This window comes from Phycodurus eques, chromosome 1, assembly GCF_024500275.1.
Source record: "Phycodurus eques isolate BA_2022a chromosome 1, UOR_Pequ_1.1, whole genome shotgun sequence".
NCBI lineage: Eukaryota > Metazoa > Chordata > Actinopteri > Syngnathiformes > Syngnathidae > Phycodurus > Phycodurus eques.
In genome coordinates this window covers 36,000,499-36,026,148 of record NC_084525.1, presented here as the reverse complement: position 1 = coordinate 36,026,148, position 25,650 = coordinate 36,000,499, and the positions used below count along the sequence as shown (strand labels likewise).

The 25,650-nt window shown below is 41.6% G+C and overlaps 3 protein-coding genes across 6 annotated transcripts in view; all 3 read left to right on the top strand.

Annotated features, from left to right (window-relative positions):
* The first annotated feature begins 438 nt into the window (after nt 1-438).
* Nucleotides 439-1,918, top strand: guca1b (guanylate cyclase activator 1B). Of its 2 annotated transcripts, none has more exons than XM_061690222.1 (5): nt 439-548; nt 646-872; nt 957-1,106; nt 1,226-1,340; nt 1,558-1,918. In XM_061690222.1, exons 2-5 carry the CDS (start codon nt 669-671, stop codon nt 1,680-1,682), a joined length of 594 nt encoding a protein of 197 aa, XP_061546206.1. In that variant the 5' UTR covers nt 439-548; nt 646-668; the 3' UTR covers nt 1,683-1,918. The 2 variants fall into 2 exon arrangements, with proteins under 2 accessions (XP_061546206.1, XP_061546213.1); XM_061690229.1 differs by having other exon boundaries at nt 1,544-1,634.
* A 215-nt stretch (nt 1,919-2,133) lies between these two features.
* oard1 (O-acyl-ADP-ribose deacylase 1) lies at nt 2,134-6,030 on the top strand. The gene is made up of 5 exons (XM_061690242.1): nt 2,134-3,341; nt 3,444-3,609; nt 3,715-3,773; nt 3,872-3,984; nt 5,788-6,030. The coding sequence occupies exons 1-5, from the start codon at nt 3,324-3,326 to the stop codon at nt 5,933-5,935; spliced, it is 504 nt and encodes a 167-aa protein (XP_061546226.1). The 5' UTR covers nt 2,134-3,323; the 3' UTR covers nt 5,936-6,030.
* Nucleotides 6,031-9,552: 3,522 nt separating this feature from the next.
* Nucleotides 9,553-25,650, top strand: part of LOC133409747 (synaptotagmin-2-like) — a 107,626-nt gene continuing 91,528 nt past the window's right edge. For all 3 annotated transcript variants that reach the window (XM_061690191.1, XM_061690209.1, XM_061690182.1), the window contains exons 1-2: nt 9,553-9,703; nt 9,798-9,856. The gene's annotated coding sequence lies outside the window, so the exon portion shown is untranslated. The remainder of the gene's footprint in view (nt 9,704-9,797; nt 9,857-25,650) is intronic.

The window sequence follows — 25,650 nt, the reverse complement described above, 5'->3', positions numbered from 1 at the left end:
ACTAAAGATTCCATCAGAGACCTGTGCAGACATGTAGACAAAACTCGAATTAAATAACTTGACACGTAAAGGTCACAGCTAATGGGGATACCTGGAGACCGAGACTTGGGTGAGTCATCCAATTCATCAAGAGCCTTCCATCTTGGGAAAGATTACTGAAAGAAAAGAAGCTTTTCTAATGCCTGTCCACATTTTTTAAAAGGATTTATAAGACAGATTTAGAAAATGATTCCATTACATTGCCCATGGCCCAAGCTCTCTGCACTGACATAGACTTCTCACCACAGATTTGATAAGGGGGCTCTGATATAAAGTCTGCAATAAAACTAATGAGAACACAGGGGAACCAGCCAATATACAGTCGACAATGTGTGGCCTGGTATGGGTTTGAAGCAGTGGTACATGACAATCCGCTCATGATATGGCTGTGGACTGATTGATTTTGACAAGTGGACATTTGTAATCCCATCATAAGAGCTACAGCAACCTTTGTCTCATCCTGTCTTTCAGATGGGATTCTACCACAGGAGGAAGTGTCAACAATGCAGGTGTTGTGTAATTTCATATCATTTAAATTGGCTATCTTACAAACATTTATGTATTAATAGAAAGGCCAAAGCTTATTATGTAATTTGCAATCTTCAGGGTGTTGTGATAATCTTTCCACAATGGGTCAGCGCCTAAGCGAGGACAGTGACCCAGACAAAGAAATAGATGTGGCAGAGCTCCAGGACTGGTACAAAAAGTTTGTGGTGGAATGCCCCAGTGGAACATTGTTTATGCACGAGTTCAAAAGTTTTTTTGGGGTAGCCGATAACAAAGAGGCTTCAGATTACATCGAGAGCATGTTTCGGGCCTTCGACAAGAATGGAGTAAGTAGCAATCCCTCTTGCATGTGCAAATTAGACAACGAATCGGTTGATGAGCTTTTAACACTTTGTTTTTCATGTACACAGGACAACACCATTGACTTTCTAGAGTATGTTGCAGCTTTGAACTTGGTTCTTAGGGGTAAACTGGAGCACAAATTGAAATGGACGTTCAAAATGTATGATAAAGATGGAAGTGGGTGCATTGATAAAACAGAGCTTCTTGAAATTGTGGAGGTATGCTATAATTTAAAATGAGTTTTTGACAATTAAGAATGTACTGCCAATTTGTAATAATGTATATGAATGTATTTGACTTGAGACTGATCCAAACATCCTGTCCTGTCACTCCCAAGTCTATTTATCGACTGAAGAAAGCCTGTCATGGAGAGCTGGATGAAGAGTGCAATCTTCTGACCCCAGACCAAGTAGTGGACCGGATATTTGAGCTGGTGGATGAAAATGGAGACGGTGAGTGTTGGCAACAGTTGTCTGATGATTTAAGAGATCAGTGTTAGCTTTCATGGCTTTGTGGAGTGTTAATGGAAAAGCTCACTCACTGCTAATCGTGCCGTGCGCACACCGGATGCTAACGTGGGTGTGTTGCTCGTTGTCTCTTTGATAACTCAACAAAGGACAAATATACAGACAGTACAATCACAAATAACCGACAGCCCCGCCCACTTAGGCGAACTCTCCCTGGACGAGTTCATCGATGGAGCGCGGAGGGACAAGTGGGTGATGAAGATGCTCCAGATGGATGTCAACCCTGGGGACTGGATGAATGAGCAAAGACGCAGTGTGAACATCTAAAGGCTGGAGAATGGACTGTCAGTCTGCCACATGCACAAAGCTTTGGTGTGACACGACACCAATCCTGCTTTGTCCCACTGTGCTTGCATGAATGTAAATATTGCACAACAAACTCAATCGAGCATAGATATGTATTTATTATATGTTATCAAGAAAAACATATATAAATTAGGATTATTAATTTGTTTTGGTGCAGACTTACTTACTTGTGCAACAAATATACGATTTCAGTATCACTTCGGCTCCAGGCCTATTTACTTTTCTGTTCTTTATATGGATGCAGTCCCCTCCCCATTCTGGGTTCTACACTACAATAAATGTGCACAGCCACCCAGGCTAGAGGGAACATGTAATTTCGGCGTTCATTCTGTTGGATTGTTTTGTTCCCCACCCTAGAAAATGTCTTCATAAGATTTACATTCATGAATAAAAGTCATAAGTGATACACTTTAATAGTTTCATATAGGTATCATAAAAGTGATACACTTTAATAGTTTCATATAGGTATCAAATAGGAGGATCTCGTTTACTCAAGAGCAGTTTCCCACTCTTACCACCTGGCTCGGTGAGCTATTATTATTATTATTACTACTGCTAAGTGGCCTTTGGGGGGCACTACACGATAATATCAGTCCAATGCAGAATCAACGAGAATTAATCTAACTATGCCTCAATCCTCAACGTCCTCTGCTTTCGTTTTGTTATGGTGTAAGTAGGCGAAAGAGGAATAACAAAAAAAAAAAAGTTAACTGCAAATATGCTCAGTAGCAGCAGTCAGAATAATATGACGCTTTCAGTACAGACACGTTTAATGGCGGCCCTCAATCATTCGTTGTTTCGTATTCACGATTTTGTCTAACAAAACAAATTCACTCCTTGTCTTTTGATGTCAGGTCTTCTGTCTCAATGTGACGACGCACTTTAGAGGGTTTCATTGGCTCATAACCGGCCATACAAATAACGCACTGGACGCAGGTGTGTGATGCGATGAATCCGTAACTTCAGTAGGACTTTGGTATTTTATTTTACAAGTCCCTTTCTTTATGGAGTCTGTAACCCTTCTGAGCTTCAGTCAAATTTGTGTTCGGGACATTGCTACACGGATACAGAAATAAAGACGAGCTGCCGGAGCGGAAGTGGTTGTTTTTCAAAATAAGATACTAGGAAGACAATAAAATGCCTACTATAATATTAAACGCGGTTATTTCCTTTTTTTGCGGCCCGTTACTGAAGGACCCTTTGTCCAGTACCGGTTCTCGGACCGGTGGTGGGGAACCCCCGAACCAGAACCCACAGATACTGTGATTTTAACACGACGGCTTAACGTTCTCGCGAGATAAAACGGGAACATGTGATTTTTAACACGACGGTTTGACATTCTCGCGAGATAAAAACGAGACAATGGCCAACGAAGACACTTGATGAAAGCGTCGAGTAAACGTCTTCTTGTAATATTTTGTATGGATAGACGCTGGTTGTTTGCAAGATACAAATCCGTGTTACTGTCACTGGGTGAAAGGACGACAGTGTTGTGCTTGTGTGGCGAGTGCACGCGCCTCAAATCAGTAACAAGCGGCAGCGCTTCATCGGTCTACAGCACGAGAGCTCATCTCACTTTCGCCAATATCCTCCCAACCAGGCATGTGTGACACAGCGCAGGTAGAGGTTTACTCTTAAACATTTCTCAAGCCGCGTAAATTTGGACCATTTTTTTTTTGTAAAGAAACAATTCCAACTGGAATGTCGCCCCCTCCTGGTTAGGTGGCAAATGAGAATTGGAGACTGAACCACGTCACGGGGGATCTGTTCTCGTGTCCCGCGGACGAGGCTCTGGCCCACTGCATCAGTGAGGACTGCCGCATGGGGGCAGGCATCGCAGTGATGTTCAAGCACAAATTCAAAGGGCTCGAGGAGCTCAAGGGGCAGAGTGAGTCAACCCTTGATTTATATAAGAAATGGTTTGACTCTTGAGAGTGATTTGTGAAGAATTTGTCTTTTGGTTATGTCGTGTATCTTTAATTTATCCAACCAGAGAAGCTGGTGGGACAGTGTGCGGTGCTAAAGAGAGGCGAACGATTTGTGTACTATCTGGTAACCATGAAATAGTTGAAAGTAGACATATATGTTGGCACATTTGAGGATCAGAAAGCCTGGTGTATATAACTATTTTCCTGCTGTCAATTTTTTAGATCACAAAGAAGAAGGTGAGCCAAAAGCCGAACTATGACAACTTGAGGCAGAGTTTGGAGGATATGAGAGCGCACTGTATCCAAAATGGAGTCACTCGAATTTCGATGCCTCGGTTAGAATCTCTCTCTCTCCCCCCATCCCCTCCCAAAAATATTAGATTAGATCCTAACTTTGTTTGTTGCACAGAGTACAGGCACAAAGACAAAAAAAATACAGTTTATTAACCAGAAGTGCAAAGAGAGTAAAAAGTGCAATTTATGAATGCTGGTGGAATATTAGGAAAACAAACAAACAACACAACTAAAAGATAATATTGGCCCCCTTCTCAAGTTCTTATATTTTTGCAACGTGTCACCACTTTAATGTTTAAGAGCATCAAAGAAATGTAAATGTTAGACAGATATGACCCAAGTGAACTTGCTGTTTTTAAATGGTAATTTTCTTATTGGGGGAAAACCTATTCAAAGTTACCTGGCCCTGTGTGAAAAAAAAAAATACTCCCCTTGTTAAATCATAAATTAATTGTGGCTAATCACAATTTTTGGTTCATTTTCACTGATCATACACACCCAAGCCTGATTACATCCAGACCTGTTCAATGAAGAAATCACTTAAACAGAGTGAACTTCACAGATGAGCTTGAGTGTTTTGGATCATAAGCAGATCCTTTCTTTCGCCATACTTTGGCCTTTCCATCACTTTGGTACAGGTTAATCTTGGTCTCATCAGTCCAGAAAACTTTGTTCCAAAACATTTGTAGCTCATCTCTGTACTTTTTTGCAAAATTCAATCTGGCCTTCCGTTTCTTTTTGCTGATGAGTGGTTTGCATCTTGTGGTATGGGCTGTATATTTCTTCTCTCGAAGTCTTCTTGGAACACTGGATTGTGATACCTTCACCCCTGCCCTGTGGAGGTTGGCAAACCATTTTGTCTGGCAGTTTAAAGAAAAATGCATCCGAACTAATCTGGAGAAGCTTCATCATGCAACAAGACAGACTCAAAACACACTGCCAACACAACGAAGGGCTTCATCGGGGGAAAAAGTGGAAGGTCTTAGACTGGCCAAGCCAATCACTGGACCTGAACCCAATAGAGCATGCATTTTACCTCCTGAAGAGGAGACTGAAGGGAGAAACCCCCAGAAACAAACAAGAACCGAAAGAGGCTGAATACTTATGGCTGTGTGATATTTCGGGTTTTCTTTTTTAATAAATATGCAGAAATTTCAACAATTTTTTTTCCTGTCAATATTGGGTGCTGTGTGTACATTAATGAGGGGAAAAATTTACGTAAATGATTTTAGCAAATGGCTGTAACAAAGAGTGAAAAATCTAAGGGGTTCTGAATATTTTTTGTACCCTCCATCCATCCATTTTCTGAGCCGCTTCTCCTCACTAGGGTCGCGGGCGTGCTGGATCCTATCCCAGCTATCATCGGGCAGGAGGCGGGGTACACCCTGAACTGGTTGCCAGCCAATCGCAGGGCACATACAAACAAACAACCATTCGCACTCACATTCACACCAACGGGCAATTTAGAGTCTCCAATTCATGCATGTTTTTGGGATGTGGGAGGAAACCGGAGTGCCCGGAGAAAACCCACGCTGGCACGGGGAGAACATGCAAACTCCACTCAGGCGGGGCCGGGGATTGAACGCCGGTCCTCAGAACTGTGAGGCTGACTCTCTAACCAGTCATCCACCGTGCCGCTCTTTCCGTACCCACTGTATATAATATGAAATAAGATATTGTAAGTAATCATTGAACAATGATCATTAGCCGCAATATTGATATTTTAGCAGGAGGTAGTGCAAATAAGTAAGAGGCATAATATGATCAGTACAATGAATATTGCGGACATACTGTACAAAGATGTAAAAGTTTGGCAATTGGTATTTTTTTTGTCTCTCTGGCAGTATTGGCTGTGGCCTGGATCGACTGAAGTGGGAAAGAGTTTCAGAGATACTGGAAGAGGTCTTTGAGCCTGCAGATATGTCTGTCACAGTCTACAGCCTCCCTGTGAAAGCTGAGAGCTTGGTGATGAAGGAAAATACATCCAGATGATTCTTGGAAATGTTTTGCATTATTCGTGTTTGATGTTCTACAAATGTTGACCGTGATATTAAAGAATAAATGGTCTTTTCGCACTACATGATAAATTGAGCATCTGTTAAGTGTGGTATTTTACACTTTTTACCCACCTCGTTTGCTGCAGTGATGGGCTACCACACCATGTACACCTGCACAATCTAATCGGATCAGTGCACGAGCTGCATCAAATAATCTGTAGTAGTAAGTAATGCTAAATTTGGCTTGACACTGTCAGAAATTTGCCATTATTGGAGTTTGCTCTGGTGGAGAAGTAAAGTTGTTGCTAAACAAAAGGGGCATAATATTAGAAACATCTCTCAAAATGTTATAGTGCCGTTCAGTGGCGTCGTCATTCTAATTCTAAAGGGTTCTTAAGCCCCCGTAATTGATTTGGTTTTATTTTTATTTTTTTTACACTAAAATTACCAACAAATTCCAGAAAAGTAGTTTAAATAATCACATAACCTATCATTATTCTCTTAAATCTGATCAGAAATCTATGGGTTTTTCTTCACTTCGTAGATGAAGGTAGAGAGCCCATGTAGTGTCGCTATCCACTCTGTTCCACTTCATTATATAGAGAATGTATTTCTTCCAAAAACTACAGTCCATGTTTTACATGGGACCTCGCTTGCACTGGTACCTGTCTTTATTAGCATGTACATTTGGTGTGTACCTGGGTAGCACAGAGGGTTGATTAAACGCAGCGTGAGGCAAAGTGAATGATCGACTATCATTATTCACTTTATTATGATCATAAGGTGAAAGAGGCTGATCACACTGTTGCCGACTGGTTAGCACATCTGCCTCACAGTTCTGGGGACCGGGGTTAAAATCCCGGCCCCGCCTGTGTGGAGTTTGCATACCCCGCCTCCCGCCCGAAGATAGCTAGGATAGGCTCTAGCAGTCCGTGACCCTAGTCAGGATAAGCGGTAAAGAAAATGGATGAATGGATGGATGATCATAAGGTTCACGGGCGTGCTGGAGCCTATTCCAGCTATCTTCGGGCGGGAGGTGGGGTACACCCTGAATCGGTCGCCAGCCAATCGCAGGGCAAATAGAAACAAACAACCATTCAAACTCACATTCACACCTACGGGCAATTTAGAGTCTTCAATCAACCTACCACGCATGTTTTGGGGAAGTGGGAGGAAACCGGAGTACCCGGAGAAAACCCACACAGGCACGGAGGGAACATGCAAACTCCACACAGGCGAGGCCGGATTTGAACCCTGGTCCTCAGAACTGTGAGGCAGATGTGCTAACCTTAGGTCCACCGTGCCACCATAATAATAATAATAATAAAAATAACTCTTCCACCCATAATGAACTGAAGGAATCAGAGCAGATGAGTCGAGCGAGTGACAAGAGGCGACATCTACTGGAAATGTGAGTCTCAAGGATTTCACAGAATAAAGCCATTTGTGATGCAGTCTAGGAATCATATGGAACTCAATATGGATATGAAATATGAAACATTTCAGTCAAGGTTCATCGTATAAAACCTATTTAACTTGAAGTGTTATTTGGGACAGTAATGATTAGAAAGTGAAGAGAGCCAAGAGATCAATATAAGCCCAATTAACATGGCCCGTATACTGTCTTTTCAAGACTAATATTACTGAAATACTTAAAAGTAATTTAGTAATATTTTTCTCCAACCGTTTTAGTCGCATATACACCCAAAATGTATTCTCTGCAACTTCAAAAGTATTTGGGAGCCAACAGTTATTGTGTTGCGAGCCAAAGTCATGTCATTAGCCTCGATATTGATCAGTTACATCTTAAAGCTATAATCCACAACTTTTTGTTTTTGTTAAAAACGTTTTTTTCATCCAAGCCACTACCTGAGGAGATGACACAATGCTGATTAAGCCATTCAGCTACTCTCACATCTCGCTGCATTTGTCAGTATTTTTTATATTCAGTGAATGCCCTATTCATTTCCCTCGCCGACCCGGTTGGTGGCGCGCTGCAAATGACGGCACGGAAATGACGCTTGTCCTTCAAAACATAGTAAAAATGTTGTAGAATCACATATAAGGAGAATAACATGCATTGCCTACGTCATATTGAAGTGATCGCTGTTCTTTTGTTGTAATGCAGAATTTGAGCTGGGGGGCGCCAAAAGTTACATACCCTAGCTTTAATTGAATGTGGTTAAATGTATCTTGAAGGGGAAGCATTTACAGTCTTGCACTAATGTCAATTGAAAAGACACACCCTTAAAAACAGATGGCGTTCGCTGATGCTTCCACTCACCAAGTAGCTGGCTAAGCCCCCCATCCATAAAACCTTGTGACGCCCCTCGGGCGGTTCTACAGTATTGCAAACCACAAACACAATTATGTACATAATATCCCTGATAGTGTCAATGAAAACTTAAAATTATCTTTGTAAAGGCAACATTTTTGATACAGTTCTCTTATTGGATTTTGTTGGTTGTGATGGTGTACCTAATGATGTGGTAATTAAAATGTAATTTATGTCTGCAGTAGGTGCTTTGTGCTTCAGCATTGCATTGTTCTTGACTACACTACTCTGAGCCCAAATATCAGGTTTGTCTTTATTTGCACATTGATTGACCAGTCTGTTGCCTTTGTTTATTGAACAAATATTGCAACCACATCTCTGCGGGCATCATTTAACTGCTCTTTGCAGCTGCTGCAGATGGTTCAAGTATGATCCATTATTGATCTGCTTGAGCATTGTACTTTAATGCTGCTGGGACACAATGGCAGTACCAGAAGTGAGTCGAGAAAAAAAGGGGTGGGGACTCGGGATGAGCGCTCCTAACATCTATTTTACACTCATTGTGCAACTGGGGGTGCACTGTGCATTCGGTATAATTGCTAACATTTAGTAGGTTCAGTCAAGGGGATCCGTTGAGTAAATTGACACATCTGTACTGCTAAAATGAGTATTCTAAACCACAGTGTGACTGAACAATCTGGCTGTGACACGCCCACTCTGCTGTGGGGCACCTTCAATAATTCATAGGGAATAGGCATTAACCGCTGTATACACTGGCTCCCCCTCTCAACCCTCTCGTTGGATGACTATTTCGGCATTACTGCAGCCGACCCCACTGCCACCCCCACCCAGCCTCCTTGGCTGGCAATCAGGCTGCACACTGCAGCAGAGTTTATAACTGCAGCGAGCGCTGGGGAAACCTCCCTCCACATGCTGCGGTTGGTGGTGCTCGGCATCCAAATGTGCCCTCTCTTTGTCCCCCAAGCTGTGTTAGCTTGTCCCGCTGTAGCCTACTTATTCAGTCTTCATCCCGCCATCCCTGCACTCCTGAAAGACGTCGCACCACTTTGCCTCTCCAAGCTGTTTAGCCCCCACCCCCCTTGTCCTCCATTCCTTTTTTCTTTGCACTATGCGCCTAAAAATGCAGAGCTCAGCATTCTTCTCCTCATGCTCTCAGGAAAAAAAAGGGGGCGGGGTGGGGGCGTGGGGGGTGGGAAGAGAGATGAACTGGGCGGGAGGTGCCCCTTTCCAACTAATGAACAGAGCTTATGTTATTGAAAAGCAGCTTGGCCAATCAGAAGGCAGTGCAGGCAAAGACAGCAGGGGGAAAAAAAGCAGCAGAGCGAGTGGGCAAGAGGAAGAAAAAAACTGCAGTGTGTGAGTGTGTGTAGTTTGTTTCCCTCCCCTGAGCAGATCTTTATCAATTTGGGTGCTCCGGTCTCGGGGTGCACTCTGTGTGTGTGCAGTTAACAGCAGGTCCCAGCAAAGGTGTGTCTATTTGGCCGTCTTAAGACTGTCAAAGTGGAAATAAGAGAAAGTAAGCGGACATTGATTGTTTTTTTTCTTTCTTTCTATCTCAAAGTGTCTTGGTGTCTGTGGAGAAGAGCCCTGTGTCCGGTGGAAAGCAGGTAGCATAAAAAGGTAAGCAGCTGCTTTCCTTTTTCTTTTTCACACCATGGTCTTACACTTTTTAAACTTCTTTATTGTTTAATTTTTTTTTTGCTGTATGGTTGAGTGTTTTAAAAATAACACTGACAAGTATTTGTAGAAAAGCAGAGTGAGAGGCGAGCGAGAAAGGGGGGGGGGGGGGGTTAGTGTGGGACTCCCTGATGCTTCCAGGCAAGTTTCTGTGCACACGGTTCTCTAGTGCTGCAGTATTCCCATACATCCTGAGTGGAGCGGTCTCATCATTGCCTGTGCGAGGCATATGGACTGAAACCAGTCCATATTGTCTTCTGAAATTTGTTGTTTTCTTTAAAAGCCTGCTTGGGTTTGCAGTAAAGTTTAACATGATAGTAGAAATAAAGGACAAGTTGCTGTAGCCCTGCATGTTCTCCTGGTCTGTAAGTGGGGTTGGACAGGTAACATTTTTTTTTTTCCATGATTTTGGTTTGAGCATGAGTGGCACAAAAATGTTTGCGTAGTTAACACAGAGGGTTACTTTTACACTTGTTCAGGGGAATTTTTGTTATTGCATCTCCATGGATTTCTTTGTAAATCTGACCTTCATGGCTTATCATGAACATGTCATCTTGAAGATTTGACTCTGTCCAGCAGTGGGCACTGTGTGATTTCTCAGCCACTCTCTGTAAGAGACGTCCTGCAGCAGCACTGGACGAAAAACAAAATGGATAGACTTTGTGTATTTTATAGGTTTGGTTTAACAAGTACAGTGTTTACTTGTTGATATTTAGAATAACAAATTTTCAGAATCAGAGCTACCATATAAGCAGCGTTTTAATTTTTAAAGAACGACTTATCTGCAGGGATAAGACCGGATAAAACCAGGCTGTGTGGAGAGCATACCCGATTTCAGCACCTTGGACAGATCATACAGTAGTGAGCACTTGCTAAAAACTCTTTCAAGGCAGTGTTTTCTTAAGTGTCATTGAAATCACAAGAACCAGTTTAGCCTTATGCATCACCTTTGCATTTTTCTACTGGCCTGAAACTACAGTTACTTTAGAGTATGCATCTTTTCTGTGGCCAAAACATTTAATTATTCATGCACCTCTTCTTTTCTAGATCACACCACATGTACCTGCATAGCTTGCATTGGTGCACCCAGCTTGAAAAGCCCTGGCCTGTTTTTTGCCTACCTTATTTTATCATTGAATGTTCCAGAACCTTCTCACACATATTATTTAACCATCAGAAATGTTCTGCTGCAGCAAAATTTATCAAACTTTGCTGGCATGATGTAATACCTCGCAGCTAATTGTGTTTTGTGCTGCGTTTGGGCAGTAGCAAACTCTTGACAAAATGTGTCAAATATATAATGACTGCAGCTCTCACTGACATCTCATTGACATCTGCAGGGACATAAATCTTAACTTAATGTCATGGTTGAGAAGAAGCAGAGGCAGGTCTCTGCAGGATGCAGCTAACACACATCGCAATAATCATAAAACTCAGCACACTAATGGGAAACGGCAATGAGACCCCTCACTGATCCCCCGAATTAGCATTTATCTTTTGTAAAAATAGTATCTGAGTGCCTACGACAAGATGTTTTAAACATACGTGTCCTGGGATTGACCTCAATGCACGACAGCCAAAACATTATTTCACAAAGTTTTGGGCAAAAGTCTTGTCGATGCTAAAAAGGCAAAGAGCATTATTGTGAGAGCAACATGAAGAGTTCTGCATGTAAAATAATGGGGAGTCTGTGTTGGACACATTCTGTCCCAGACTGTGTGACAGGGCTATATGGTGCATTCTGGAATATGAAGTCAGCGGGATGTGCTAAGTTGGAAACACAAAACCTTTTACATGAGGGCAAAAGAGCAAAGTGAAAAAAGGCAAATGCCATTCGAATGCTATTGCGTTGGAATAGATGTGAACATGACTTACTGTTTTAGGTTGTCCATAAGACATATACACACTTGGACATATGAGATTCCTTAATAAAGACCTTGAAGTGTAGCAAGGAAGGAATATGCTACTCATATACCCATAGCTATATCCAAATCTTGTTCCTGTGCACAAATTGGACAGTAAGCAAGGATGCTTAAATGCAGAATACAAAAGATGCTTCTTCTTCGAGTATTCAGAAAATGTTATGAAACAGGAAAAAAGCAACGTGAGAGGTTAAATCAGAAAGGTATGAGAAAGCGAATATATGCGAGAGGTAGAGAGCAAGAAGGAGACATGTTCAAAAGCAGAGGAGAGAGTGGGTGTGCACAACGGAGCTCGGAGCACTGCAGTACATTGCGGTGCCCAGCCCCCGCTGCGTTCTCTGCTCGCCATCCGGTTCCATGCACTGAAGAGACCCCTGCAGCAGCAGAGCTGCACATCAGAGCGAGCTTCTTGCTGCAGGAATCTCACGAAGAGCTCTGGCCAGGTCCATTTTTTCAAGAGGGAAATACAGTGCTCATTTATTATTTTTTTCTTTTCTTTAAAGAAAAGCCCGTTAGCGCATTGTCATGTAGTGAGAGGGAGTAGTGCACGCTCCCCCCTGGATTATGTAAGCGTGGAACACTTTCGCCCAATACCAGCTCAACGATCCCATCTTCCCTGGTTTGCTTTTGTTCCACAAGTGACACCTTTGCAAACACAGACAGGCAATTTATTGAATTGGCTCCAAAAGCCTTGCAAACAACATTAACCCCTAAATGCCTGATGTTTGCATGCCAGTGGTTTGACATTTTGAAGGCGAAACCCCGTTTAGCAAATTAGAAATAATGATCCACTGTGACCATCATCTCAAGTGGGCCCATAAGAAATAAGAAAAATAGTAATTTATCCCATTTAGTCTGTGCTTAGATGGCTCACACACAAATGCCACATGCTTAAATTCAGTAGCATTAATCATACAGCTTTTGGCAGGACAAGCAACACTTTCTTCCCAATACACACCAGTACACATACAGTACATGAAAGCGTACAAACACAGGCACGCAGATGTGAAATGAATCATAATCATGTCAAAGCTTGAGGAAACGGCGGAGAAGCTTGTTTCCGTTTCCATAATCAGCTGCAACGTTTGCGTCCAACCGCCTGCCCGGGGGCGGCGTGGCTGTGCGCTGCGTGAGAGCTTCCCTCATTATATCTCCGCTCTGGTTTCCCTCTATTTGCTGACGTGACCGGTTCACACTGCGTAGTGTGAACTTTCCCTGCTCAAGGGTTAGTCGTGTTTGCTGCCCATAGAGGTTGCAGGAGAGATGTTGTTAAGCGATATTAAATACAACACGTCACACTTTGTTTGCCACTGATTTGCACTAAAGCAGCAGCGTGCTTGGAGAAAAGGCAAAAATAGATGGAGATAGTTAGTCACACCAGAAGGAGGATATGGCTTAATTTCCATTAGGATTATGTTACATTTATCAGGATGAATGAAATGAGAAGGGGCAGAGCATGAACTACCGAAAAGGCCATTTTGGGTAGTTTCAGGAAATATCTTTCATCAGTAACAGAGATTCTTGTGCCAAAAAAAAAGTTTATTTTACTGTGTATAAAAACATTTGATCAGCCATTGTGGCAAATTCAAATGTATTGTGTTCGGATTTAATGTGTTCATAATATATGGAGAGAGAGGGAGTATAGTAGTGTGGGAGAGCTTGCAGCAGGGATTTAGAGTGCTGCATTGAGCTGCATAATTAATGTTCAGGGGCGGAGCTATACGCAGTGATAATTTGCCATGAAGAGCAAGCTGCTGCAATACTGCTAGAGCAGGACAAGTTTGTTGTTTCCTGCCAAAGCAGTGTTAGTGCACACAGAGACCTACTGAAGCCAGACCGGGGCTGCACGCTCTGTCCTTTCTATCTTGTGTCTTCATCCCATCTGCTCCCTCGGCCCTCCAAGCCAGTCACCCCAGTGAGTCCAGTATTGTAGTCAAACTCTTCAATTTGTCCAAAGCTCTGATAATCATCTGCTTTGTACCAAAAGCACCGTCCCGTATGACACATCTGGTGCGACTCACCCATCTGGCGTGGACCATGAGCTAGGAGGAGGTGTAGCTTACCTCTGCAGCATAGTGTTAAATTTAGTCTTCTACCTTACCAAAACTAGGTTCTTCTGTGCCGTTTACATAAATGGCTGGTTTTAAGAGATAACACATTCTTGCAAGGAACGATGGTCTCTTTAAGCGATGTGCTCACTAACGTGCTCAGGTGTGCATGTGCATGTGCACGCATGTGACAAGGAGGCCCTCAGGGTGTGTGAAGATTTCTATTGAATCTAAATAATTGTTTCCAACTGTGGATGTATTCAATGTTTTCATATGTATGAGTGTGCTACCTGTCGGTTCTGTCGGGGCTCTGGAATGGCTTTCCCTTGGCCTTTTCCTGGGTGATATTGCTTAGCTCGCCACATTTACATTGTGATGCATCGCTTTCGCTTCTGTCACATAACTTCATCATCACTGCAGATCAAGGCTTGACCTCTTCTTTGTCTGTATTGGTGCAACAACCAAAGGGAGCTTTTCCAGACCTCTGTATTTGGACCCTAGAATGCTCCATTTCCTACCCAGTTTCTGTGTGATTGAACACCACAAGTTTACTGTCAAGCGTGTGGATTTGTCCTCATCCTGAGGAACCACACGCAGGCTTTTGAATTGCGCCCTGTTATGTCTCGAAGCCTCTTTATACACAACAAGAAAGACTGTCATGGCAGTGCTTTCAATCTCTCAAGAGAACACTTTGATTACAAAATTGTCACTGTCATGCATAGGCTGAGACTGATACAGCTGAATTTAGAAAGTGGTCCAAATAAGAGTGCCTCCCAAACTTCCTTAAATGTACTGATATAATCTGATGGCAGTTCGTTATTAAAGAGCATGGTTATATAAAATCCATCGATACATCCATTTTCCTGATTAGGGTTGCGATTGAGCTGAAGCCTATCCCAGCCGACTTTGGGCAGGAGGCAGGATTACACCCTGGTCGAGTTGTCAGAGAATCGCAGGGTTAGAGTAAAATGGCACGATGAAATGTGCCTTCATGAAACACAATGCCAAGAGTTTTGGAAAAAGCAACAACTAACACAGCAGAGTTTTTGTCTGGGAACTGAATGCTCACATTGCTCATGGCAGATAACAGGTTGGTGACAATGTTGTAATAAGAGCGGCCCATAGACGTGTGTGTTTATGCCTTGTTAATTCATACACTAGACCAGTGCTCTCCAACCTTTGGTGAGCGAAGGCACCCATTTTACAATAGAAATATCTCACGACACACCACCAAACAAAAAATGTCACAAAAAGTATGAATAATGATACCGTATAATGATTATATTGTCTCAAATGACTTACTCAATATGAAATCTGGGCCCATTTAATTGAACACATACCTGATGTAGTCACAGGAAGCCATGATTCTTTTATATGAATGCCAACAAGTAGATACTCAGGTTTATTTTACCCTCTGCCATCTAATGGAAGAGCATTTAATTGTACTGCCTGTCACCAAAGGTTGCTGGCAAAGATAGATGAACAAAGATATATTTGTACTTAATAATAATGTTTGGACAGATTAAGGACATCAACTTTAATGATCTCTCACGGCACACTAGTGTGCCACAGCACCCTGGCGTGGAATCACTGAGCTCGACATCAATCGGAGCATGCGTGTAATGTTGACGACATCTTAAAAGATATTGTGATTGGGATCCACAGCGTGCTTTTCAGTATCACTTCCTTCACTTCATGTTAAATCATGGCTCCGCATTACAAGGATCTTGAGAGTACATTCATGGACGCTTCCTTGGCCTTGGATTAGCCAAGCAGCAGCAGCATGTACCACTGCACCACCGGTAGTGGTAATTGTCACACTGCACAATGACAGTTTATCCGCCCTGTTTAAAATTTCCCGATTATCAATTTGAGTTGAGTGCTCAGTCAATATTGCCTCATGGAAAAAAGGAGAAAAAAAAGTGTTCCTCCATGTACTTTTCTTCTCCATGAGCAATTGTCACAGACACGGTCCTGAACATTACATTAAGCTGCAGTATGTGCTCGGCCTCCAGATGTAGGCGATATTTGGTAATGTTGTTTGCTTGGAACCCACAAGCATCTGTCATCTATGTCCTTTTTATTTGATCTTAAATCAAACAACTTCATGGTCTCCTGTTTTCCCATTTGTGTACCTCTGCGAATGCTGGTATCAGCCAGTGATTAGAAGAGGAGAGAGATATTGAGCAGATGCCCAGCATGAAAGCTGCTTCTTTTCTATTTTAATATTTTGAGGCCTCCTTGCAGGCGAAGGACACATCAAACACGATGAAGTTATTTATCAGTGCTTTTATAGTAATGTACCTTCATCTTTTGTGGAAGGGCTGAGAGGTATGTACTAAAGAAACAGGAAAAATGGAAGTAAAAGACAAGTACTACATCGTGACTTGCTAAACTGATGTGATATGAATTTCAGTTTTTACATCACATTCTTTCTGAAGTTTTTTGACCTTCACATAGATCAAATGGTTGCTGCTTTTTTCTTCAGATACTAGCTCCCTTTTCCAACTTGAACATATTTACGTAATGTCCTTATACTTGTCAGATTAAAACGTGATTAAAGCTCTGCAAAGGATATAGAATCCAGCGTTTTTATTTATAATGCCAAATGATGAGGCCCTCATGGTGGGAGGCATTTGGAGATGATTTTTCTTGGTCTCATTTTCTCACATCACATCAACGTGACATTTGACCAGGGGTGTGTAGACTTTTTTATTTCCACCTGTAGGTAGTACAGTATTCAAATGTTCTGAGACATTCAATTTTGTGTTTTCATTTTCTGTAAGCCAAAAACATTAATTTGCGAGAAATAATGGCTTTGTGTAACAAAATGTTGTAATACATGGGTGTCACTTTCTGAAATGAGTGACAAAAAATCCATCCATCCATTTTCTGAGCCACTTATCCTCACTAGGGTCACGGGAGTGCTGGAGCCTTTCCCAGCTGTCTTCGGCCAGGAGGCGGGGTACACCCTGAACTGATTGCCAGCCAATCACAGGGCACACACAAACAAACAACCTTTCGCACTCACATTCACACCTACGGGCAATTTAGAGTCTTCAATCAACCTACCACACATGGTTCTGGGATGTGGGAGGAAACCGGAGTGCCCGGAGAAAACCCAAGAAGGCACAGGGAGAACATGCAAACTCCACACCGGCGGGGCCGAGGATTGAACACCGGTCCTCAGAACTGTGAGGCAGACGCGCTAACCAGTCGGCCACGGTGCCGCCGTGACAAAAAATATTAAACTTTTTCATGATCTATCCATTTTCTGTACCGCTTATCCTCACTAGGGTCTCGGACGTGCTGGCGCCTATCCCAGCTATCTTCGGGCGAGAGGCAGGGTACACCCTGAACTGGTTGCCAACCAAACCTTTCATGATATTCAACAATTTTTTTTTAGATATACCTGTACATCCAATTGCCATGCACTCAGGGCGAGTTAAATAAAACATTTTATGTGGTTGCTGGATTCCCCCAAATTATCTAAGCGATGGATTTCTTTTATGTAACTCAGTAATGTTTGTCTTCCACTAACACTTCCACTAACACTTCCACTTCCTAACACTTCAAACTTCATTTTTCATTGAGTTGCTCAAAGGGGGACTTTGAGTTGGCAGCCTGTTACAGCAGCTCCGTTAACTTTTTAAAAAATTTGTAACACCACCATTTAGTCTTCCTATTGCGTCCTTCTAAACTGGTAGCGCTATTACTGCGTTTTAGCCATAAACGTTATTGGGAGAGAATATCGGCATATATGGCATACACGGCATATATGTTTACGATGCTCACATACAATTGCCAGGAGCTACTCTGCTATAACCATGGAGCCGAAATCCCCTCTGTGCACTACCCGGAGTAGATGGTAAGAGATGAGGAGCAAGAAGGAAAGGAGATTTAAACTGTTCATTCCATCAATCATAAAGAGAACATGAGGTCACTCCCCAACAAAACAAATATACTAACGGCTGTAGTACACAAACAGCTGTTGTGTTCCACAGAGACATGGCTGCTTCCTGGACATAACATGGATTCATCTCTCACTTTGTTGTGCCCTTGTGTTTACTGGATCCCAGTGATGCCTGCCTGGTACAGTATCTGCCACCAGCTCGTCTGAGGGACTTCGGCCCACCGCCCCTGCCTTCCTCAGCTTTCTCAATGCGGGGTGGATCTCCTGCTCCTAACGAGGCTGGCTTGATTTTATTTGTAATTGTTTTATGTTACATTTTATTTATGTACTTCACTTTGTATCAGCTGCTGTTCGTTTCTAAATTGCTCTAAAAATAAAGTTGATTCCATTTTACGCTCGCAGGGCTCTCTCAAATGTTCCACGGTGAAAACCCTCAGCGCTACCTAAAGCTCAAAACCCTTTTATAAACACCGCGGTCTCCACCAATTTTACACCTACTGCCAACAGTGTGTGCAATCTGTTAGATTGAGTGCGCACACGATTTTGCACCTGCTATTTGGGATCTTAGTGTCAGATTGCAATTTTAGTAAATCGAGCTCAACACACCCACCAAAGAGCGCTCGCAATCTGTTAGCGTGCACATGCAATTTGATGCCCACTTTGATCTTAGGCTCTGTACACACATTAAGGGGCTGTTTTTGTCCTGATTTTTTGTTTTGTTTTTGTCCCGACATCAAATGCCAGACTATCTTAGTCTTACGAGATTATCCTGTGGTCTGAGGTGTTTTAAGAGTGAATTTGTCCCAATAATAGGGTCCAAAACAGGTGGAGGCCAACAATCTTAGATATAAAACGTGTTCAATATCTACGACCAAAAATCTTCATGTGTGTCGGGAAAGGCGACTACTGTACTCCCAAGTCACGACTCAGTGAATTGTGACGTGAAATGGGATGTAGTCAATCAAGAATCCACCTAACTGAAGAACAAGGAAGCTGCCTACAATAAAAACATACATATCTTACCCGATGTTGTATTTTGTATAAATGGGTTCACCAGACGGCAAGAAGTATTTTCCAAAGCAAGTCTATATTGATGAAATCACCTTTCTGAAACACCGCAACACTCAGGAAACATTGGCGCAGACATATCGGTAGCCTGTAACATTAAGGCCTTCAAAATAAAAGCCAACCAGTAAAATAACACGGTTCACACTCCTGAAACACACAGTCCGGTGGGCCTCAGAAATGGAGGACCAGCTCGTGGAGCTGTAGGAAGCCCGTGAGTCTGTCACCATCATTTCCCTCTTTCATGTGTCTTCTTTGAAGGTGCGCTGTCATGTTTTGTCTTCTTTGTTTTAGTTAGATCACGTTTGAATAGGTCTTGGACGGACTAGATTCGAGATAGATGATGGAAAATAATGTTTTTGGTGTTTTGTGTTGAGCTTGTCGGAGCACCCCGTACACCAGGGGTGTCAAACTCATTTTTGTCGCGGGCCACACTGTAGTTACGGTGTCTCTCAGAGGGCCGTTATGACTGTGAAACCATAAAAATCTTTAATCGCCTCATCATATTTACACACGAAATGTATAAACTAGGGTAATGGGTTTTTCAACTTTTATTAATGTTTGGTAACGCAAAAATGCTTAAAATATCTCAACGTTATCATTTATGATATATGACAATTTGAAATTTTGGTACAGATTTGAACAAGAATCATGGAAGTTGACACACATGATTTTGCCTTTGCGGGCCACATAAAATCATGTGGCGGGCCGGATCGAGCCCCCGAGCCTTGAGTTTGACACCTGTGCCATACACAGTATGACCAAAACTGTTAAATGCCTATTTTTCTGTCTTCATGTGTGGGGGTCTCACCATCTGCAAGAGATTTAAAAAAAATAAAATAAATCTTTTTAAGATTTCAAAAATCCTTATGTGTGTACCAGGCCTTAGTAAATCAGGCCCAGTGTGTATATAGTAATATAGTAATGGCACTTTTTAGAAAAGACGCTGGATGCTTCTTCCCTCTTCTGTTGTTTATTAGCAGTTGCGCACGCTGTTGGCAACAGGTGTGAAAGTGGTGGAGACTGATGTTTTTAAAAGAGTTTTGCGCTTGAGTTAACGCTGAGGGTTTTCACCACGGATCATCTGGGAGGAGCACAGCAAGTGCAAAAAGAAGGTTGATGTGATGAAATTGGAAGTGTTTTTGGAAGAGGTAAACAAACATTACGAAGTTATAGAAAATGAATCAATGGCTCCGATAATTTTGGGGAAGCCAGCAGGTGCATTATTTTTAGAGGTAACCACATTTTTTAAGACCCCCACCGCCAAAAAACAGAAACAAAAATGTACGCTTTTTCATACAGGGCCATGTACGTTTGGATTTTTTCTTCTCCTTTAATAATAAAAAACATTTATAACATGCATTTTATGGTTAGTTGTGTTGTCTTTGACTAATATTTAAATTTGTTTGAAGATGGGAAACATATAAGTGTGACAAACATGGAAGAAATGGGTGCAAACACTTTTTCACACCACTGTACTTTAAAAAAAAAAAAATCACCTTATCTGTTTAATCACACAAAGTGCTTATTATGATGTTTCTCTTCACTTAATATATTAGCAGCCTTGTGCAAGATTGTAGTCTAATTGTCCTCCTCACACTTAGACAAAAAGAAAATAAACCCAGCACATCATTAGCATGCTTAATGCTTACTAACTGAAAGAGCCAAGATGAACTAACTGACAATCAACAACATATTAACGGCTTCTTATTTGTTGACATTTCAGCAGTTTCAATAGTATACTCCTGTGCAGCTCCAAACATCCAGAGAGCTAATAATGAAGGGCAAGCTATTTGGTCTTTGTCAGACACAGATCATTAGGCAGGTTAGATCAAATCTTCTCGAAGGTAGTATGAAGATCTCCGCTAACTGATGTTCTATTATAAAAGTGAAAAACCGACAGCAAAATCCATGGCTCTGTCAATGAATAGTTGGATGTCAGCCAGCCAGCCCTTAGCCTAAGAAAGAAGGTGTTGCATTATTAAATGCGGGACATTTTGTCTCAAGAGGAGTTTCGGCCTTGAACACCAATGAATACAAAGCACCAAAAGATGAAAGGGAAAATCATTTGTACATCATGTTCATACTTAGTGTGTCAATAATTTATTTAAATTGTTTTTAAAATACAAAATGCCACACCTAATTAAATATTTAATTTCCTTTGATGAAGAATGGATACAGAAATGTTTGACTGGCTACATTGTCCTCTGGTGAAATAACTTTTTCAAATACTGTATGGCTTTCAAAATATAAGCAGTGTTATAAATATCGCAAGGCCCATTTTCTCCACCAGCTTTTCATCTGTACTTGAGCTCTGATTCACATTGAGACTCAACCCAGCCTTAAAGATCAATGTTCCAATGTTCTGACAAGCAGCAGATGGTGCTCTATCCAGTGATTTACTGCTGCATTGCCAGGGGTGCACTTCTCTTTGGCAGCCCTTCTCCTCCTGAATAACTGAGAATCCTTGAGTTGACTGTGGAGAATTTCACATGATGTCACTGGTGCGAAAAGAGTAATGTTTTGTCAAGGCTGTGTGGTTTTTAATTGTTAAGGCATTAGTGCTCATCTGCTGTGGTTTACTAAAGAAGCAGGCATGATGAGTTGGTGAAAGCCAATTGGATAATAAGCTCTTGGTATCCGATAAACGTTGTTGTTCGCTGGTGTTACAAATGATGACAAAATATTGTGTTTAACTTGTTTCTTGGTTTGCTGCTGCTGCCGCCAAATTAAAAAAGTAAAGCTCTACAACGTTGTTTATCTCACAACATTTGTTTATGTCACAGTGGCAACAAGCCAATATTTTGCAAGAGAAAGACTCCTACAGTGTACATTATGCCAGAATGTGAGGTGCTGCGAGTGTAACATACACTCCTTATTAATGTTGTATACTACACAAATTCAGACACAATTCATGTTGGACTCTGTGGCTCAGTTTGTAAAGCCGTTTACAAGAATTCTTAAATTTCTTTATGCATGGCTCTTGCTTGGATGGATTGTTGGAACCTGTGGTGTTGTCTCGCCTGTGAGCTCAAAGCTAATTACTGTATATTAACATTTGTTAGTTGTGTTGTGTGTCACTATTAAGCTTTGGGAATGTATCCAAATAATTCTCTAATTGGTTGCCAATGAGGTAAATGGCCATTAGCTAATGGTAGAATGCTCAATTGGGATGGGAACCACTGACACCAATGAATGATTATGATTATAGTAATAGAAATATTAGGGTTGAAGAGTCTCTTAAAGGATACAGTTTGTTATAAATGTGTTTGGTGACATATTTTCGTATCTAAACTCCTCCCCAAAAAACATGCAAAAAAACTAAGGAGACAATCATCACAGTGAATGTTTATGACTGTGTTGTAAAATTGTTTTTATTAGAATGGTTTGTGTGAACCATTTTTACCTTTTCAACTCATTCTGAAATGCAGAATGCACTTGTTTAATACAGTGATTTACAACTGATCTCTTCCTTGATTTTAGCAGTTTCGCAACAAATGTATTATATGATGCACGTAGCTACATATGTCTATCTAAATGATTTTGGGCGGTGTTGATTATAAGCTATCTGTAACAATAATCATCTTTTAATTTTCCTCTTAAACTGCTTACACGGAATGTTCCAGCTTTTTCACAAGAAGAAGAGAAAATTAGATTCTGGGGCAGAACTGTTCATCATGATAATCAAATCTCACTTTTCTGCCTGGGACTAACCAAGATTTAGTGCTTGTCATTAATAAAAGACGGCAGCATTTTGCTGTATGGTATTTTGTGCAGAAACACTGTTGTGTTTCCAAAAAGCATCGATTGCTCTTGTAGTCTTGTTGCTCCGCTTCATTGATCCGCGATGCCACTCTCAGATTCCGAGGCTACGGGAGGGCAGGTGATAATAAACAAGGGTGCTGGACTGTGGGTGTAAGAGCATCTTTATAGCACAGTCTCTTATCACAGAAATATTGCCTCATTGCTTACGTGCTGCATTAATTCTACAGCACTGGACGTGTACCTCAATAGAAATGTAACTGAAACACTCCTTTTAGCAAAGACAATAAATCATTCGACGTTAACACCAGTGTGCTTGAGTTTTGAATTTTAATCAGGGAGGGATGTGTGCATTAAAATGCATTATGTTACCTTTCTGTCCTCTTCCCTGCGCTAGTATGCTTCAGAGGCCATTGCCTAATTTAGGACTTAATGAGTGCTTAATTGAAAAAGCCTCTCTGTCTACTGTACAGAAGATATGAGTTAAATATCGCCACGGTGTAGGTCATATCACTCAGCTACAGATAATAACTCTCTTGATTCATGAGGTACTGCCATTTCCCCCCCAAAAGTAATCGCTCCTTTACAAAGGCGAATACTGTTACTCCGATTGTCATCTACAAAGTATGTAAGCATCACGGTGGGAGTTAAACAACCTGTTAAAGCCAAAAGTTTTTGTACTTAAATCCAGCATGTTGTGACTCATGCAGTGTGGGAGACAGAAAGCCATTAAAGCACTGACACTGACATAATTATGCAGCAACAAGAGTCAGTTTTAATGTGGCACAAGTATACTGCAGCTCATCATGAGAGGTGAGTTGTCACCCTCAATTTGTGTTGGACCAGTGGCACTGTGCTTTTCCAAGTTTGGGTCCTGTGATGGATTTCTCTGACAATGTGAAGGAAGGTTGAACGATCCCCACGAGTAGACTCTCGGCTCATCACTTGTGTATTTTCCGTTGTTTGTCCTACAATACCTTTTGACAGCATTACACAGAGCCAAAAGAATGTCCCTCTTGCTCCTCTGACTAGTTAAGTACTTCTATTGACTCATGCCAAGATGGAGCGCTATTATTTTCAAGATGTGCATATCACTATACAAACAGTGACACTGGTTCTTATGTTATCCTTCTTTATTTCGTATACTATTAAAGGTCATAACCTGCACCAAATAGTTTGTTTCATAAAATGGCTTCTTTTTCAATTATTAATTAAAATAAAGGGGATATTTTATCACAGAATTTACTTCATTAATCTGCTCCATTGTGAAAGAAAACGGAAAATTGACATCCTCCCCCCAAAATGTTTATATTTATAGTATTAATACTATAGTTTAAACCATAAATATACCACAAACTAGGATCTCAAAAATGTTTCCAACTCTTAAAACCAATGCAGTACCCGTAAAAACAAATGGCTTACAGCTAAGCTTGTAGGCTACAACATAAGTAAACACCAACAATTCTCTCAACCGTATTTCAGTAATGAGAACTTTAAAATTACGTTCTGTCACGGTCGGGTTTTCGTGGTGTTGGAGGGCAAGACAAAATGTGGAGGACCCAAGTGCAGGGAATCAGGGAGGCAAGGCAGGAGTGCAAGAATGTCAAAAAATGTTTTAATTTCCCCCCCAAAAGGCAAACAATGATCAAGGAGGTAATGCTAAATTAAAAAAAGTCCAAAAATCTAAATAAAATTAACAAAGAAACAATGGGGGACCAATAACTCACCACTACAAGATGGGACCAGGAAACATGACTTGAGACAAGACTACGTTTGACATACGACAATGAACCGACAAGCACTTAAGGAAACCAGGGAACTACCGTACATACAAACAGCGAGGAGACAACGAGGAACACCTGGATAAGACACGAGTGGCTGGAGGGAGCTGATTGGTTGACACAAGGTAGAGGGTTGACAAGAACAGGTGGAGACAATACCCAAACAAGCACACAAGACATGAACAACATGGGACACAGGAAAACAGGAAACAAAACTAACCATAATCTAATCCAATCTAATCTACACAGACATGACAATTTTGTAGGGTATGAAGTAGTAAGATAAGGATGACTAATGTGATCACATTATTGATGACATTTATACACTTCATAAACTCTTAATTATGATCCATAGTGAAAGACAAATTGACTTGATAAGAGAGGAACATGAGGCATCCAGGGACTTGAAAGTAAGTGTTAATAATCACAGGATGTTCTGCATCATTTTAACTAGATTAGGCATTGGCTCTATAATGGACTCATGTTAAACACTATACAGAAATGCATGAAGAATAAGTAGTACTTGAGTTTTTGCTCTCCACAAAATCATGGCCACAGCACTATGTGTGCAAAAGTCAGACAAGTGCTCTTTAAGACTTTATCGCTTGCGTCAGTACTGTGTGTATCAGCGTGTAAAAGAAGTGTCATCAATTGCTGGTTTGTGCTGACTGTAAAAGACTCCCACAGTCAACAATCTGTCATGTTGGCAACTACCATTATGCTTTTCAGCTCACGTACGACACTCTGGGAGACTGTACAGGCTAACAATGCAATTAGTCGTTATCTTAATATTTGTCACTTCTGTGCCTTTGTTTACAGTTTTCATTTTAAATTTCTCTAAATGTGTGGGTTGGTTAGATTAGGCTGCAAGTCTCCAGCCTGCCTTTGTACATGAGATCACACTCAACCTGGCAGACAGCCATCTCAGACTTGTATAAGTTCACATCTGTGTCTGTAAAATGTGTGGGTTATCAGAGGGCTCCTTCTTAAATGTGTTTGCCTGCCTCCTGGCTCTATGCTAAACCCCTGCATTGCAGCACCGCCAGTGGGATTTCAGTGTTCCTTTTTTTCCCCTCTAACCCATCGTCGTCACAATAGAGAGATTAAATTTGGGCCACATCCTTCCTGTTTGGAAGGCAACCACTCTAACGTGCACATTTCCTAGCGCCCGTATGCAACGCTGCAGAGGATGCACAGCACCTGGCTCAACTCAACAAGCCCCACTAGTCTCCTGTGGTCGTCCCTT